Genomic DNA, 14,574 nt, shown 5'->3' on the forward strand with positions numbered 1-14,574 from the left:
TAATATTATTCATAGTTGCCAATAAACAAAAGTGTTCATAGTGCCAAAGGATCGCAGTTACAAAGTAATTATTCAAACTAAATTTTATACAGCAAAATTAATTAATATTGTATACAGAAAAAACTGATTTATATTCGTACAATGTGTACCCAAAAGTACAAATTAATGTAAATTGAAAACTTTCCACACAGTTTATACATGCTTTCTTTGAAAATTTATACAGGTGAAGAAAAGAAAATGGAAGCCGTGTGGTAAAAGAAAAATCAATATCTTCAGCCATCTTCAAAAACTCAAACCAGTGGCCTTTTCTCCTCCTCTTCATGGTCTTTGTTTTCGAGTGGCTTCTGCATGTCGCTGGCATCACACACTACTGCTCGACTGGGAAGTTTACTGTCCGGAAGGAGCTTCAGCATGATTCCCATGGCGATTAAGATCAGTCCAGAACCATGTTGTTCCGTAAGCGGTTTCGTAAAAATGACGAATGACAACAGTAAAGTTACTGCCTTTCTTGCTGTTGTTACCTGTATTGAAATGCACCAACTGTTAGAAACTGTATCTGGTTTCCTGAGGTCTTGTAATCGAAGAAAAAGAAGTGGCCCTTCCAAGAATACTTCGAAAAAAATTTCTAGGTAGGAACTGAGTTTACCATAGCTGTCGTGGCAGCACCGAATATGGCAATGAGTGATAACACAGAGACTTGACCAACAAACGTAGCCATCGATTCGAATACTAGCACGCCGTAAACGTAAGGATGCTGCAACACAAAAGCAAAGATGAAATGCAAATAAAATTCGGGACTTCTGGAGGTAAGTGGATGCCCGAACGATTCGAAATGCTCAAATTAACACTTTTAGATAATTGTTACTGGACGAAAAGCTATAGCTATAGTCAACAACGAAAGTGCAAGTCGAAATCTTTTACAATATACGAAAGCTCAAACACTTCGATTCGATTGTTAGATTATCTCTGACAGCTACATAAGACAGTGGTGTCATGCAATATTCAGAAATTTATCAAATCTACTCTGTATGCCCATAACAAACTTTGTATCACTCAGGTAACATAGTGACTACCACGACCACCACACTATATAATTATGCATATCCATACTGTTTTCCCGGTCACTAATTAGTAATGTCTTATTTACAGGCATTCCCAAACTAAATCTTTCTCCATTTCACTTCAGTCTACACTATTGTCTGTTCTCGTGATAAAGAAATGAAACGAGTGGAATGAGGACCATGTTGCCGAGGAAAGAAGATGACGAATATTCACCTCGTAACAAGAGTTCCATGCCTTGAACAATTCCCCTGTCAATATCATTGGCGGTAACAGGAAAGGCAAACCAACCACCGTCGAACAAAATAGCATTTCCATCTATATAACAAACTTCTTAAAGTTATGCATCCTGGTTTCATGCTGATGCATCTATAAAAAGAAAGGAGATACAACCATAAACACCTGAGTAGTTTCGGGATTCATGGTAAAAATTGCTTCCTGAAGGTTACCAAGAAACGCATCCATGACCAGAGCACCCGTAATCATCACAATACCGATGGCACTAAAGTTTGGAGAAGTGTTGGCATCTGCTAAGGTGAAAAGAATTAAGCCAACAACAAGAAGTGTTGCTGAAATATATTCGTGAACAGGGTATTTTCGTCTCAAGCCGGGTATAAATGTACCCATCACCATCACTGGCAGCACCTGTTCTCCAACAAACAAAATATACACACGAACTCAATAAATTCATGATATATATGAAATTGAACTTAAAAGAAACCCGCAAATGTGAAATATTAAACGACAACCAACTCTTCGTTACACCAATATACAAATCGGTGTCAAAAGAAATGCTGAACATTAGATATTTGACAAATTGGTGTGAAAAGAAATGACTGTACATGACCTATTTAACGATCACCGACACTTCATAATACAAATACACGGGTAAGAACTCGGAAGAAACCTCCAAACATAAAGCATTCGACAAACACCAACTCTCAGTTACGCTAATAATAACTTGAAAGGAATGGCCAAATGAGAAATATGTAAAAGGACAACCAGTTCTGTAACAAATTCGAACTTGAAAGAAATTGCCAAATGCCAAGTGTTCAATGACCTCAACCTCTCCATAGCACCAACACACATCTTCTCCTTCATGGTTATGGAATTTCCGAATCATAAATAAAAATATACTTTGCAATGCGTTTGGATGCCAAAGTTTTTGCTGAAAAAACACTTTCATTCAAAAATAGTGTGTTTGGTTGTGCCTTTTCTAACAAATTAAAAACGTTAAAAAGGCCAGAAGCCAAAAAATGCTTCTAGACTTCTGCTTCAACTGTTCTTTTAAAAACTACCACATAATCCAAATATAAATTAAATATTTTTTCCTGAAAAAATACTCAAAAAAAAACCTCAAGCGGGTACATACAAACTGTTACCAAATCATACTGGTTTTACTAACTAGCCTAGTGAACTGGAACTGATACCGTCCTGTAAGATACTGGTTCTTAAAATTTCGAATTCAGAATCGGTTCAAACCAGGTCAGTCTCATCTCTAAGCTGGCTTCAACTTGATAAAGCAATTTTTTAAGGAAAACAGAGCATATTTGAAGTGAAAAGCTTCAGTATCGATGCTGGGGCTAGTTCAATGGTTTACTATTAGTCTATATTGTATACCTTTGTAGACTTAAACATGATTTGTGCAGGATAATTAAGATAAGCCAAAGAACCCTTCGTTAGTCCATGAGAGCCCATAAGAACAGCCGATAACTTGACATAAGTTTCCCATGGATTCACCATTTGCTCGGTCGTGAATCCCTGCAAATATATCAGCACCAGATATACGAAACCTTGCACGAAGGTAAAATACCATCCATAGCTGCAAAACATCACAATTTTATCATTAAAAATCCATCGCCTAACATGGTTCTCGATCAAATATGTGCAAATTGAATGAGTTGAAGCAAGTACGAATCTATGTACCTGAATTGTAAGCGATTATATACATACTCCTGCAGTCAAAAAAAAAGTAAAAACTGCATTTACTCTACCTTCTCAATTCATCAAATACTGTGCCATAACAGGTAAAAATAAGTAAATGAATGTTAGCCACCTCCTAGAGTAGAAATTGAAATTTTCATAAAGCTGTCAACTTTTGATACCCCCTTAATATTTAAGCACTCCCATGAAAGCAGAAAATGTTGATTTATTTTTTGTTTTTCTTTTTTGGTGAAGCCAGTAAAATCAATAACCAACCTTGGTAAAAATAAAACTTTATTTAACGAGTTAAAAAATTGAATTCAAAACTAACTTCTTTAAAAAAACCCCGAACACTCATTTCCTTGGTACTTACATAAGACAAGAACTCAATTAAGCCAGACCCAAACCCGCAGGCCCCCACCCCAGAAAAAGAAGCAAAATCAAGAAACATCGTTGTTAAAGATTAGGAATTGAACTTTTATCTCCATTCAAAAAAAGGATTGTTTAAGTCTGTATAAATGTAATTTCAGACTTTATTCAGTCAATATGAGACGTCTGTATCTAGTAACGAACAATTAAAAAGTTAAATTTACAAGACATGTCGGATGACTCATAAAATACTCTGACACATTTCGATGAATATCAATTTTAATAATATGTTAAAGATTGAAATTTGAACTGTCACAATTTATATATAAAATCTCACATACTTGATCAATATGATGTGTGACATTTAACTGTAGTCAACACTTGTTTCAAAATCAGCGGTGATACAAGAATTTAATCAGTTCTCGAAAGGGAGACGTGGGGTTTAAGTTTTTTGTCACCGAATTCATAAATTTACATTTTACTTTCGATTCAAAACAGCAGCAAAATACCTCACAAATGCCATTGACGAGATAACCAAAGAAGAAACCAGAGGAACAGATCAAGAACTGCTGCCAAGTGGGTCTATCTGTTAAAGATATCCCAAAGAGAGACCTTGCTTGATCTTCCTTCTTCATATCTGTCTTTTCCCCCTTACCCAATCAGAAACATGAAAAATTCGAACTAAAAATCCCACAACATAATTGGTTTTTCTAAAATTAGCGGGCTCTCTTTTAACTGTAGAGGAAGCAATAAAGGCTGTATTTTTATCAACAAAAAAAGGCTTTCTTCTGAATGGAAACGAACAAGAAAGGCATCAGAATTGAGCAAGCTTCACTCCCACTCTTTTCTTTTTTTTTTGTCAATTACGTGTAAATTTTTGTTGAACATGAGGAAATTTGTTCATCTATGCAGCAAAGTAGAAGGATTTGAGGATAGAGAAACTCATGAATCATCAAATTTGATTGTAATGTGAACATCCCATGTTTAAATTGAGTATCAAAGTCAACAGATTCTTAAAATAATCCTTAATAAATTAGCCAGTCGGTCCAAATGAAACACAATTGAGTATATAGTTGTTTGGTACCTTTGAAAAAACACGGTTTGTTTATTACGGAGATTGAACAAAAGATTATTTGCTAATTCACCTCTTAAATTTCTCAATTAATTCAATGGAAGGCTCGTTTAAAGTCTTTGCTTCTAACATTTTATTCCTTATTATTTCTTAGATCGGCCTTTATTTTTTTCAAAATTCATACATACAATCTCTCCATAACTTAATCAAATCCTTATAATTGGATATCGAATACATTTGTTTCACGAACTATTAGAGTATGAAATTTACAAGTCAATCACGAACTATTGAACGCGAAATTTACAAGACATTAATGACTAGACAATCCAACACATAACTGTAGATTTAAACTCTGATATCATGTTAAAGATCATGAATTTGAATCTAACTATACCTCAAAATTAACTCGAAGATAGAATATTGTTGAAATTCATATATACTGCTATCAAATGAATTGCTAATAATTTGTATTTATTTCCATCTGAATTTTCTATGGGTTAATTCGAATGATAACATCGGCCACATAATCTTTGGACTTATGACTTTCTTTATCTTATTTAGTAAATTAATATCCATACACTTGATTGAAAATAAAATTGAACAAATTTGTATATTATATTTAATTTAACACAAAAACTATCGTAAGACGAATTTTTCGACCCAACCCAAGAAAAGTACAATATTTTTATATCTAAAGTATTATTTCTTATTATATAATATATACTGATTTAAGTAAAAAAAAAACATCATATTTTATGTCAAAAATATAACTTTTCAAATACGGTTTTTGCAACTACATCCTTTAGATAATAACAACAAAAAACTGTTTGGGCTTCCAAAACTTGGTCAATCTTCTTTAAAATAGTATGCTGCGTCATTTCCTAGTTGCTCTAAAGAAAAATAGTCCTACTGCATATATTTTACAGTAAATAAATAATATGTCACACATCCAAACACAACTTCAAATCGAGTAGCTCCATAACTCCACTTCAGCATCACTTTCCATGTCATCCCAACTATAGCTCCTACCATAGAGCTCGGGCGACATCAAAACCCCCTCACACATGTCTCCTACATTGGTCTCAAATATATCCTTGTCCCCAAAACTATTTCTTGATTCCACAGCATCGATGGCCACCGCGTTCTCGACGATCCTCCGATGATCACCGCCGCCACTCGAGCTCTCCTCCCCGGGTTTCGGCCTAAAAGCTTCCGCCGCATCCATCGCAGCTTTCCGGATATCTTTCGCATCCTTGGACGAGGGAGTAGGCAGTCGCGACACCGAGTCGGCGAAATTGAGACAAGCAGCATGGCCCCTCAGAGCCAATGCCGCCACGTCGTGAGCTCGTGCCGCCATCTCTGCGGTGGGATATGTTCCCAGCCAAATCCTCTTCTGCTTGCTCGGCTCCCGCAGCTCGCAAGCCCATTTCGAGTTCCGTTGCCTCACCCCACGGTACACGGGGTGGCGCGTCTCTTTGAACTTCTTTCTCCCCGCGCGTTTCTTGGGCCGGCTCGACGCGAGTATGACTTCCTCATCGGAGTGCACCTTTCTGTGCTCATTCATGACAAAGCTTCGTAATATGAGAGAAGTTGTCGATGCATTGTAGTGTTGACTGGGGTCAGAAGTTGAACTTGATGAATCCATACGATGAATTTGACTTTTGTTTGTAGAGTCGGTGTAAAGTTTGTTGTGTTGTATGTTTGAAAATTGGAGTCTAGTTCTGAAAGAGGTTGAATATATACGTTTTGATTTATTTGGACACACGTGGCTGACACGAACACGGAATACCATAAATTGTGGAGGCAACTGGACCCGGTTCACACTCTGTGGATTGAGTCTTAGTGACCAAGATAATTGCTGTTAGCTATGTGGGTGGAGGACTAGTCATGAACTTAACGTCAACCCCCTTTTTTATATTATACTTTTTATTTTTATCTTTATTTATATTTTTCAACGAAAAAAATTAATAACTGGGACTCTTTGAAAATAATCTTATCATAATTCAGTTGATATTTTTTTTTCATAATTTTGAAATAATTATTCCATACATATAATCTTGATAAATTTCAAAAACTCAGTCCCCGAGTTTATGTAATTTCCGAAATCATGTGTTATCTTTGGTGGTTGAACATTGACTGTTTTTTTGTACAGGTTCATAACGTACCTATACTGCATTGAATTTACTAGCTTTCTTGTTTGATAAAAGTTATAATATTTTCTTCCAAATTTGATTGACATCTTAGCCTAAATTTCGAAATCATTGATTATTGTGTACTGCATTTTCGAATTTAATGCATTTATTGGTTTGAGAATTTCGAATACCATATATATTTTATATTTTAGAATTTAATATTATTTAGAATAATACCAAAATTTCGAAAATATATTCTCATGCATATCTATATTTAAATAAATAATTATAAGCCAAACGCAGATCTCCATTCATAACAGGGATTGTTTCCTTGCAAAAAGAGGCGAGCCAAGTGCAACAAGAATGGAAGATGGTGATGGAGTAGTTCAGATTATTAAAGATGGATGTCATCTGTTGTTGAATGTTATCTCACAATTAATTGTTTTCGATCTCTTTCCGGACTCCGAACCACTTTTTTCAAGTCAGGTATGTTGAAAGAAGAATTATTAAGAAATTATTCAAACCACAAGATTCTAGTTGTATCTTGTTTTCTTTAATATTATGCATATACCAAAGTCTTTATTGGATAAATTTATAAAGCAGTAGTCCTGCTAATGTCATAATGTTTGCAAGAGATCAATTTTCTTTGTCAAACATTACATGGGCAAAGTTAGTGTTAAACTGGCATAGAAGCTGCACCTCTCGGCCTTCTATTCTCAAATTTTTTTAATTAACTTTTACAGTTTAAAATCACATATTAAATTTGAAAGGTCACAACTAAGGAATTGATCTTAGTTGTATCGGTTTATTTATGTCATTTAATCAAGAGGCTTGCTGATTTAATGAGTTTGAGCTTTCTGTTTGGCTCAGCAATTATACTTCGAGTTCACAAAACCCTCTAGCAAGAAAAGGTTTAAAAAATGAAATGGTATATCCAATCATTAATAATCTGAGATGCTTACATGACATGAACTGGTAAAATCAAAACATTGAGTTTCTATACACGTTCTATATTTCAACTCTGCTAGAATTCTGTGTTCATCTTTGGCAGAATGTACAATCAAAACCACAAAAAGAAAACTGGAATACACACACTAATATATTACAAAAAATTTTATGAGACCGTTTCACCGAAAAAATTTAGTGCGACGGATCTCCTATCCAATCCAACCTATGAAAAAATTAATTTTCATTAAGATATGGATCGGGTCGACCCATCGTATATTCACTAATATAAATCCGTGAGATCATATCTCCAAGGAAGAAAAACTTGTAGTCTATGAATTACCCTTCTCAAGAAACTTCTCTGTTATATAGAGGGTTAGGCCCTCCGGGGGTCTTGCGGAGTGACTCTCTATAACTTGAATCGTCTTCTCTGTTTCTTGATCCTTTCGGAGGCGGTGCAGGGAAATACCAAGAAAACCGAGACTTGAACTCAGATGTCGTGTTTTGCTTCATAGTTTTATGAGAGGCGTGGTGAATATCTCGACAACTAGAGATATGGCTTGAGGAGATGAGTATCACCACAATGAGAACTTGGAGAGAATGAAATCTCATAATTTTAGCTGAAAATTGTGCAAGAAAGCTGATTAGGTAGGTTGGACGAAGGAAATGTAGTTGGTTTTTGTTTTGTTTTTTGACAAAAATGGTGTAATAATATGGCATCGAACATGCATTTTGGATCTCTGGTCAAAAATTGTCTTTGAATATTTTATTTTATGTATGTAGGTAAATATTAAATATCATGTTTTATATAAAACAAAATAATTTAATGTACTATCATTTCTCCATATTTTTTTACGTACAACCTCTTTAATATTTATATTTGGAAAATTTAATTTAATTCTCAAAAAAATATATATATATATATATAGCGCAAACATTTTTTTAATTTATATTGGATGCATGACTTGACTGGTTTGACTTTGTATCCATTAAAGACATATTGTCTACTTTCACATTTCGAATCATATATTTAAAATTTTCTTATCATACTATATTTAACTTTTAATTATGTGAAAGATACATTTTATAATGTGAATGAAAGAATTATTTTCGTACATAATAAGTACCAAACTTCGTAGATATAACTTGTGGAATGAGAATCATTTATTTAATTTTTTTTAACTCTCTTCAAAGATAAATTAGATTTGTTAATTATTATTACAATTAAAGGTTGACAATGAAATGTGCCGACAGAAGAGGACTAACAAGCAAGTCTTGCACGTGATATAGGGAGTCTTGGCAATAATACGATACTGATACAATAATACAATACGATCATGGATTTTTAGATGACTTAATTATTTATTCGAATTTGAATGTTTTGATACGTGTAAACTCGCAACTGTTACTTTTCGATACACACTAGATAAGCTGCATGGAGAAAATCATTTAAAATATATACTTGTCCTAGAAATTATTAGATAATAATAATAATAAAATTATAATCATTGATAAAAAAAATTAGATATACCACCAAGTCGAACTCGAAAGGTAGTGGAATTGGCGTCACATCTTTGGTATTTGGTATAATAGCGACGTGTCCTATTAACTGTGGATTTCTTAATAAAAAATAATACTTAAATAGATAATAGAAATAAGCAATCATCAAAATATAAATTGCTAAATTGTGCTCATTGATTTTTAATAATTAAAATACATTTACGTAATAAAATCTTNTCATACTATATTTAACTTTTAATTATGTGAAAGATACATTTTATAAGGTGAATATAAATATGCCATGGATTTGATATAATGGTTGAAATTATATTTTAACATAAAATGAAAAATAAATAGAAATGTTCAAGAGAATAACTAATTAATTATATATGTATATATATGAATTATTCTATGAGTATGTCTCTTGTGAGACGGTCTCACGAATCTTTATCTGTGAGACGGGTCAACCCTACCGATATTCACAATAAAAATTAATATTCTTAACATAAAAATTAATATTTTTTTGACTTAATTTTTTAGCTTGAAAGTGAGAGTAGATTATATTCCAGAAAATGAAATTTGAATCGCCATACGTCTTGTTTGATTTTCTTGCTTGAAAGTGAGAGTAGATTATATTCAAGAAAAAGAAATTTGAATCGCTTTAGTCAAGAAATAAATGATTTTATATGTAATTAATTTGAAAGTAAGGTGTGTTTTCACGGACGTGTTCTGACTCAATTTTCTCGCCACAAAAATTTAATATTGTGATATTTACATACCATCTGATATAATATTGTATTACACAATTGTGTCCCTATCTTCGATAACATCGACTGTTTTATGACCCACATGCCCAAATAATTAATATATGGCGTTTTATTTTAATATTAAAGTTGACAATATATAAATATTTATTAATGTCAGTTTATATTGTAAACGCGTTGCTACAATATCACAAGTTTGTAGGTTCCGAGATGCTAAAGACCAACGCGTCCACACCATCCATTAGAGCTCAGCGAAATTGTCGTCGGCGGTGTGCAAGTGTGTGCTGCAACCACCTTGAAACACCTTTGAACTCGATTGATTAATATAAGTAGCAAGACGGATTATCACTCAATCATTCACTCATATTATTATTATTATTTTGCTCCAGTCATCGAAGAAATAAGCAGGAAACATAAAATAAAAAGATGTGTGATCATATGATGATGCACTGAACAACCTTCCATCATATTGTCCAAGTAGTTTTTACTTATCGAGATGAATAATCCGCGGTTATGGTTGTACACTATTAGTTCTTTGACCTTTGACAATATAGAGGCTCTACATACTAACATGCACTTTGATCCGTTTACCGACTGCATTAGGGTTATAAGGAGGCGAGGTTGGGTGTAGTATCGAAATAAGTAGGAGCAAATGTATTGTAGTCGGGATTCACCATTTGCCTATGGGTGAAGATATTTTATGTGATCTGATGAATTAATGGTGCAAGGAGTCTCTAGCCAGAGCAAGAAATGTATTTTAGGGAAAGATGTTTTCCTAATTGCACATACAATGCCACTATTTGTAGTCAAAGATATATCACATCGTTGTCGAATTCATATGCAATTCTTGATATAAGAATGATTGCAGATTCAATTGATATATAAGTGTTGAAGGGATCATATTATACTCTAACCATAACTTAAGGTTTTTGCAGGCACTATCAGTAATATCTAGGGGATCATGAGGAGATGTAACTAGACGCTCTTATCATGATTCGATGGGTGCAATAAAAAATGAGTTCCGACATTCTTGGTCAAGGAGTTGATGAAAAGAATGATGTTAAATTAGGATAAACACGAATAAGAATAAATGTTGTTCTAAATCACATGAAAATGTGAACTTACAAGTAGCTGTATCTCTGAACCATTGAAGGTCACACATGTATCGGATTCTCTATTCTCATTGAGATAGTCAAAGTTCAAGGAGTTGAATTCGGAGACTATAGTTTGATGGATATCAAATATGATACTTATAAAGGAGTTTATAAGTTGATTCCGTAAGATGAAAGAAATGGAAGTTGACTTAATTTCTAATTGAGAAAGGAGAGTGAAACTGTCTGTTTTGGTGAAGGACTTCACAAAACTGGCAGCTGTCAAATATGGACAGTGAATATTTTGATATTCGAAATTTTCAATTTTCATTATATGAACAAGATTTGTATCCTTGATATATAGACGTTGTTAGATCGTCGATTAGGGTTATAATGAGTTCACAATCATTTATTTAGTAAATTTAAAATTTACTAATTAAATAATAGTATAGTAGTAGTGACTACTAATATGTCTAAAATTCTCATAAATAACCTAGAAGGGTCTAGAATTAATTAACTAGTAAGTTAATTAAATAAATTCATATATCTATGTAAGTATTTAATGTGTATGCGTAAATATATTAATATTTATATATACACTTTATATGAAGATATAAAGATGTGTGCATACATTATAAATATATCATACATTATCAAAACTTGATAAATACATGATAAAATATTAATACGAGAATTTTAATTAATGAAAATTAAGAGTCCTAATGAGGCTAGGAGTCCTGGTGACATACAGCTTGTGTATTTATAAATATGATATCAAAGGTTGATAACACATAGCAAAATTTAAACAAAATTACACAATACAAAAGTTCACCAAAATTCCTCCACATCCACTCAAAAAACTCTTGCCACTTGAAGGAATGTGAGAAAAAATTTCGGCCTAGCACTTTCGTGTGCCACCGTCCGCCACCGCTGCACCGACTCTGGATTTCCGAAATTCGAGGTTCGCAGTCTCAATGCAAAAGTTGTTTATGATTATTAGTGCAATCCAAACAAGGAATATAATCTCCGATCGTTGATTCAATTTGACGATCAAAAGGAAGAGATCTGTTAGAAACGAATAACAAAAAGAGTCATCTCCGCTAATCCCAGATTGGTTTAGAGTCTAGCATTTAAAACACAAAATTATACAATCTAAATACCAATGGATGTTTGAATAACATACGATGCCTAAGGAAAGTTTTGAGTGTCGAAACTAAAAATTTAAAACTTCAACTGTGCCTTGAGCGCGAGAAGTCGGTACACCGACAATCAGAGAGAGATGAACAAGTTAACGTTTGGTTGCAATGTCCTAAGTGGATGACAGACAAGTTAACTGCTGATCCAATATTTCTGGAACCACAAGTTAGATTCTTAACTAAGTATTTAAGTTGTCACGGTGTTGAATTATAATACGATCGAATCAGATTTATTTCCAATTGCATTTGATCCAGGAACCAACCGTAAACTAAGTACAAAGGTAAAAGAGGCCAATGGGGTCTCAAAACTTTCTATAAATCCAACCACTGGAAGTATACAGAATACCAGAAATACCTTTTAGTCCCATCTTAAGAGCAGTTTTCTTCCAGAAAACTGTAGGAAGCTTTAATTTTGTAAACCGATTGATTCTGAGAACTCCACAAGCTTTGTCTTGTCTCTGCCAATTGCATTGATGCAATTGTAATACCGGTTCTGTCGACGCTGGCTGTAAGAGCTCTGTCCTTAACCAGCTGATGGATGACATGTGACAAGTATTTCAATCATGAATTGGATTCGAGCAAGTTGATCAAATTTTTTTAAAAAAACCATTGACACATGGCAAAATGTGAATGGTTCAGGGCAGTGCCCACAAAGATAGTATCATATGAACCTGTAATACCCGAGCCAAATATGACACGCAGCGTAAATCATGAGATGATTTTTGCTACACTTACACTGGCCAAGTTTGCAGTGATTTTTGTGGTATTAAATAAATATAATTTTTTTAGTGGAAATAAATCATTATGATAATCGACAGTAATTATTGTGTGAATATGGTAAAGTACAACGCAATATTATTATTTTTCTGTCAAATCAAAATTGGCAAATATTATATAAATCTTTGGATTCATTATCATATTTTATAATCCCCAAATCATTATAAAAATACTTGAGCATTTGTGAGAGCCAACATCATATTAAGTGTGAAGATAATATTTCTTTTTGGAAAAGGTAAAAAAAATTGGCAAGATGGCAATCAAGTCTTTGAGTTTATTCATTCTTCTGGTATACGTTTTAGCATCAGGTAATTCTAATATTTTTTCTACACTCGAATTTTGAATAAATTTTCCTCTATCAGTTTGTGATAATAAATTCTTTTAGAAAATAATAAATTACAAATATACCGATCTCGACTATTCTTTTACATAAATTCGTCCAAGAAATTCTCAAATAGATTTGAAATGCATTCATGACTTTAAATTCATCAATCCAAGCGGCGCCTTAAAAGAAAATCCACATCTTGATAGTATACTAAAAAAAAAAAGTGGAACTTAGGACCAAATTTTGATTACTAAAGATATTGTAATAAAGATATTGTAATGTTACAAAACAAAGTGATGCACATTGAGACATGCGTACATGTAGGTCAGCAGTCGATGTGTATGACCGAGTCCAAAGTGTCGCCGGAGCTCCGAGCCCCGGCTCAACACGACGGTGTATGACTTTTCTGGGGATATGCTTTATGGGAATAAGACCTGAGGGGTGCATAAAAAAGTGCGACGAGCTAGTGGTATGCGGGTCGGCATCCATTCGGGAAGTGTATTCACTTGACTTCGACTGATATGTTCGGTTGTATATGCGAGCATGATTGCTTAAAGCCCTAAAAACATGTTTGATTCACCATTTCGGATTATCATTCTCTAAGAATAAAAATGTTGGTATTTTATAATTTAAGAAATGTTACATTCTGGTGGATATATAAACTTGAAAAAGAATATCTGAATTTATTGTTTTAAAAAGATAAATAAGGGTCGACCCAACCAATTTCAGCAGCAAATTAAACTGTTTTGTGTGAGGAGAAATTTTGTGGTATTATAATTAAGTGTTTGATTATGTTTTTTCAGTTGATTTTCTGCTTAAATGGGTCGATCAGTGTTTATACAATAATCAGATTACGTTCGTATTGCCTTTGCTTAATTCCAAGCAATCCATGTAATATAAATGTGCACAAGGCCAAGTGTAACATTCTTTTTATATCTATATCTTCAAAATTACTTTATTAATAAAGCCCATATTATATTTAACTTTGAAAACACGTTGTCGCTATTTTTGGTGTAAAATCAAAGGATGAACGTAGTTTTGTGATAACCGATATTACTTAAAAATCATACCATTGGGTTGTAGTCAGTCAATGAGCTAAGTGGTAGATTCTCAGGATATGATTGGGATGACTCCCAAGATTGAGGGACTCCATTAACATCATTAAGAGTGTCAATTCGGATGGGTTGGATGGGGTTAAACAATAATAATATTTAAAAATTGCTCAACCCGAGCTAACCAGAAAACTCACAACCCGAACCCAAACTCGAATCAACCTGAGGGAATTAAATTAGCAAGACTTCACCACACAAATATTTGTTGGACTAATCAAACTCACAACAAATCCTCTAGTGCTGGAGCTAATCAATTCCACTTCTTTCCTATCCCTTTGTCTTCACGAGCTCTTCAGCTCTAGCCCAGTC

General features: G+C 33.6%; 2 protein-coding genes across 2 annotated transcripts; both read right to left on the reverse strand.

The window, feature by feature from the left end:
• Window positions 1–68: 68 nt before the first annotated feature.
• LOC140990508 (UDP-galactose/UDP-glucose transporter 2-like) lies at window positions 69–4,384 on the reverse strand. The gene is made up of 7 exons (XM_073460235.1): window positions 3,861–4,384; window positions 2,986–3,014; window positions 2,680–2,881; window positions 1,462–1,704; window positions 1,276–1,377; window positions 647–754; window positions 69–521 (listed from the first exon to the last, which is right to left on the reverse strand). The coding sequence occupies exons 1-7, from the start codon at window positions 3,984–3,986 to the stop codon at window positions 291–293; spliced, it is 1,041 nt and encodes a 346-aa protein (XP_073316336.1). The 5' UTR covers window positions 3,987–4,384; the 3' UTR covers window positions 69–290.
• Window positions 4,385–5,249: 865 nt separating this feature from the next.
• Window positions 5,250–6,130, reverse strand: LOC140990316 (dehydration-responsive element-binding protein 1E-like). Its single transcript, XM_073459937.1, has one exon. The coding sequence runs from the start codon at window positions 6,066–6,068 to the stop codon at window positions 5,385–5,387; it is 684 nt and encodes a 227-aa protein (XP_073316038.1). The 5' UTR covers window positions 6,069–6,130; the 3' UTR covers window positions 5,250–5,384.
• Window positions 6,131–14,574: the final 8,444 nt, after the last annotated feature.

This window comes from Primulina huaijiensis, chromosome 12 (assembly GCF_012295235.1).
Source record: "Primulina huaijiensis isolate GDHJ02 chromosome 12, ASM1229523v2, whole genome shotgun sequence".
NCBI lineage: Eukaryota > Viridiplantae > Streptophyta > Magnoliopsida > Lamiales > Gesneriaceae > Primulina > Primulina huaijiensis.

What these genes read in the sequence shown, in the direction of transcription:
- LOC140990508 (XM_073460235.1), bottom strand. Translation starts at nt 3,986, where the DNA reads ATGAAGAAGGAAGATCAAGCAAGGTCTCTCTTTGGGATATCTTTAACA. An exon ending in TCATGTTTAAGTCTACAAAG is followed by an intron (nt 1,705 to 2,679) that starts GTATACAATATA and finishes GTTGGAGAACAG; the next exon opens with GTGCTGCCAGTGATGGTGAT. An exon ending in CATGGAACTCTTGTTACGAG is followed by an intron (nt 755 to 1,275) that starts GTGAATATTCGT and finishes TTTGTGTTGCAG; the next exon opens with CATCCTTACGTTTACGGCGT.
- LOC140990316 (XM_073459937.1), bottom strand. Translation starts at nt 6,068, where the DNA reads ATGGATTCATCAAGTTCAACTTCTGACCCCAGTCAACACTACAATGCA.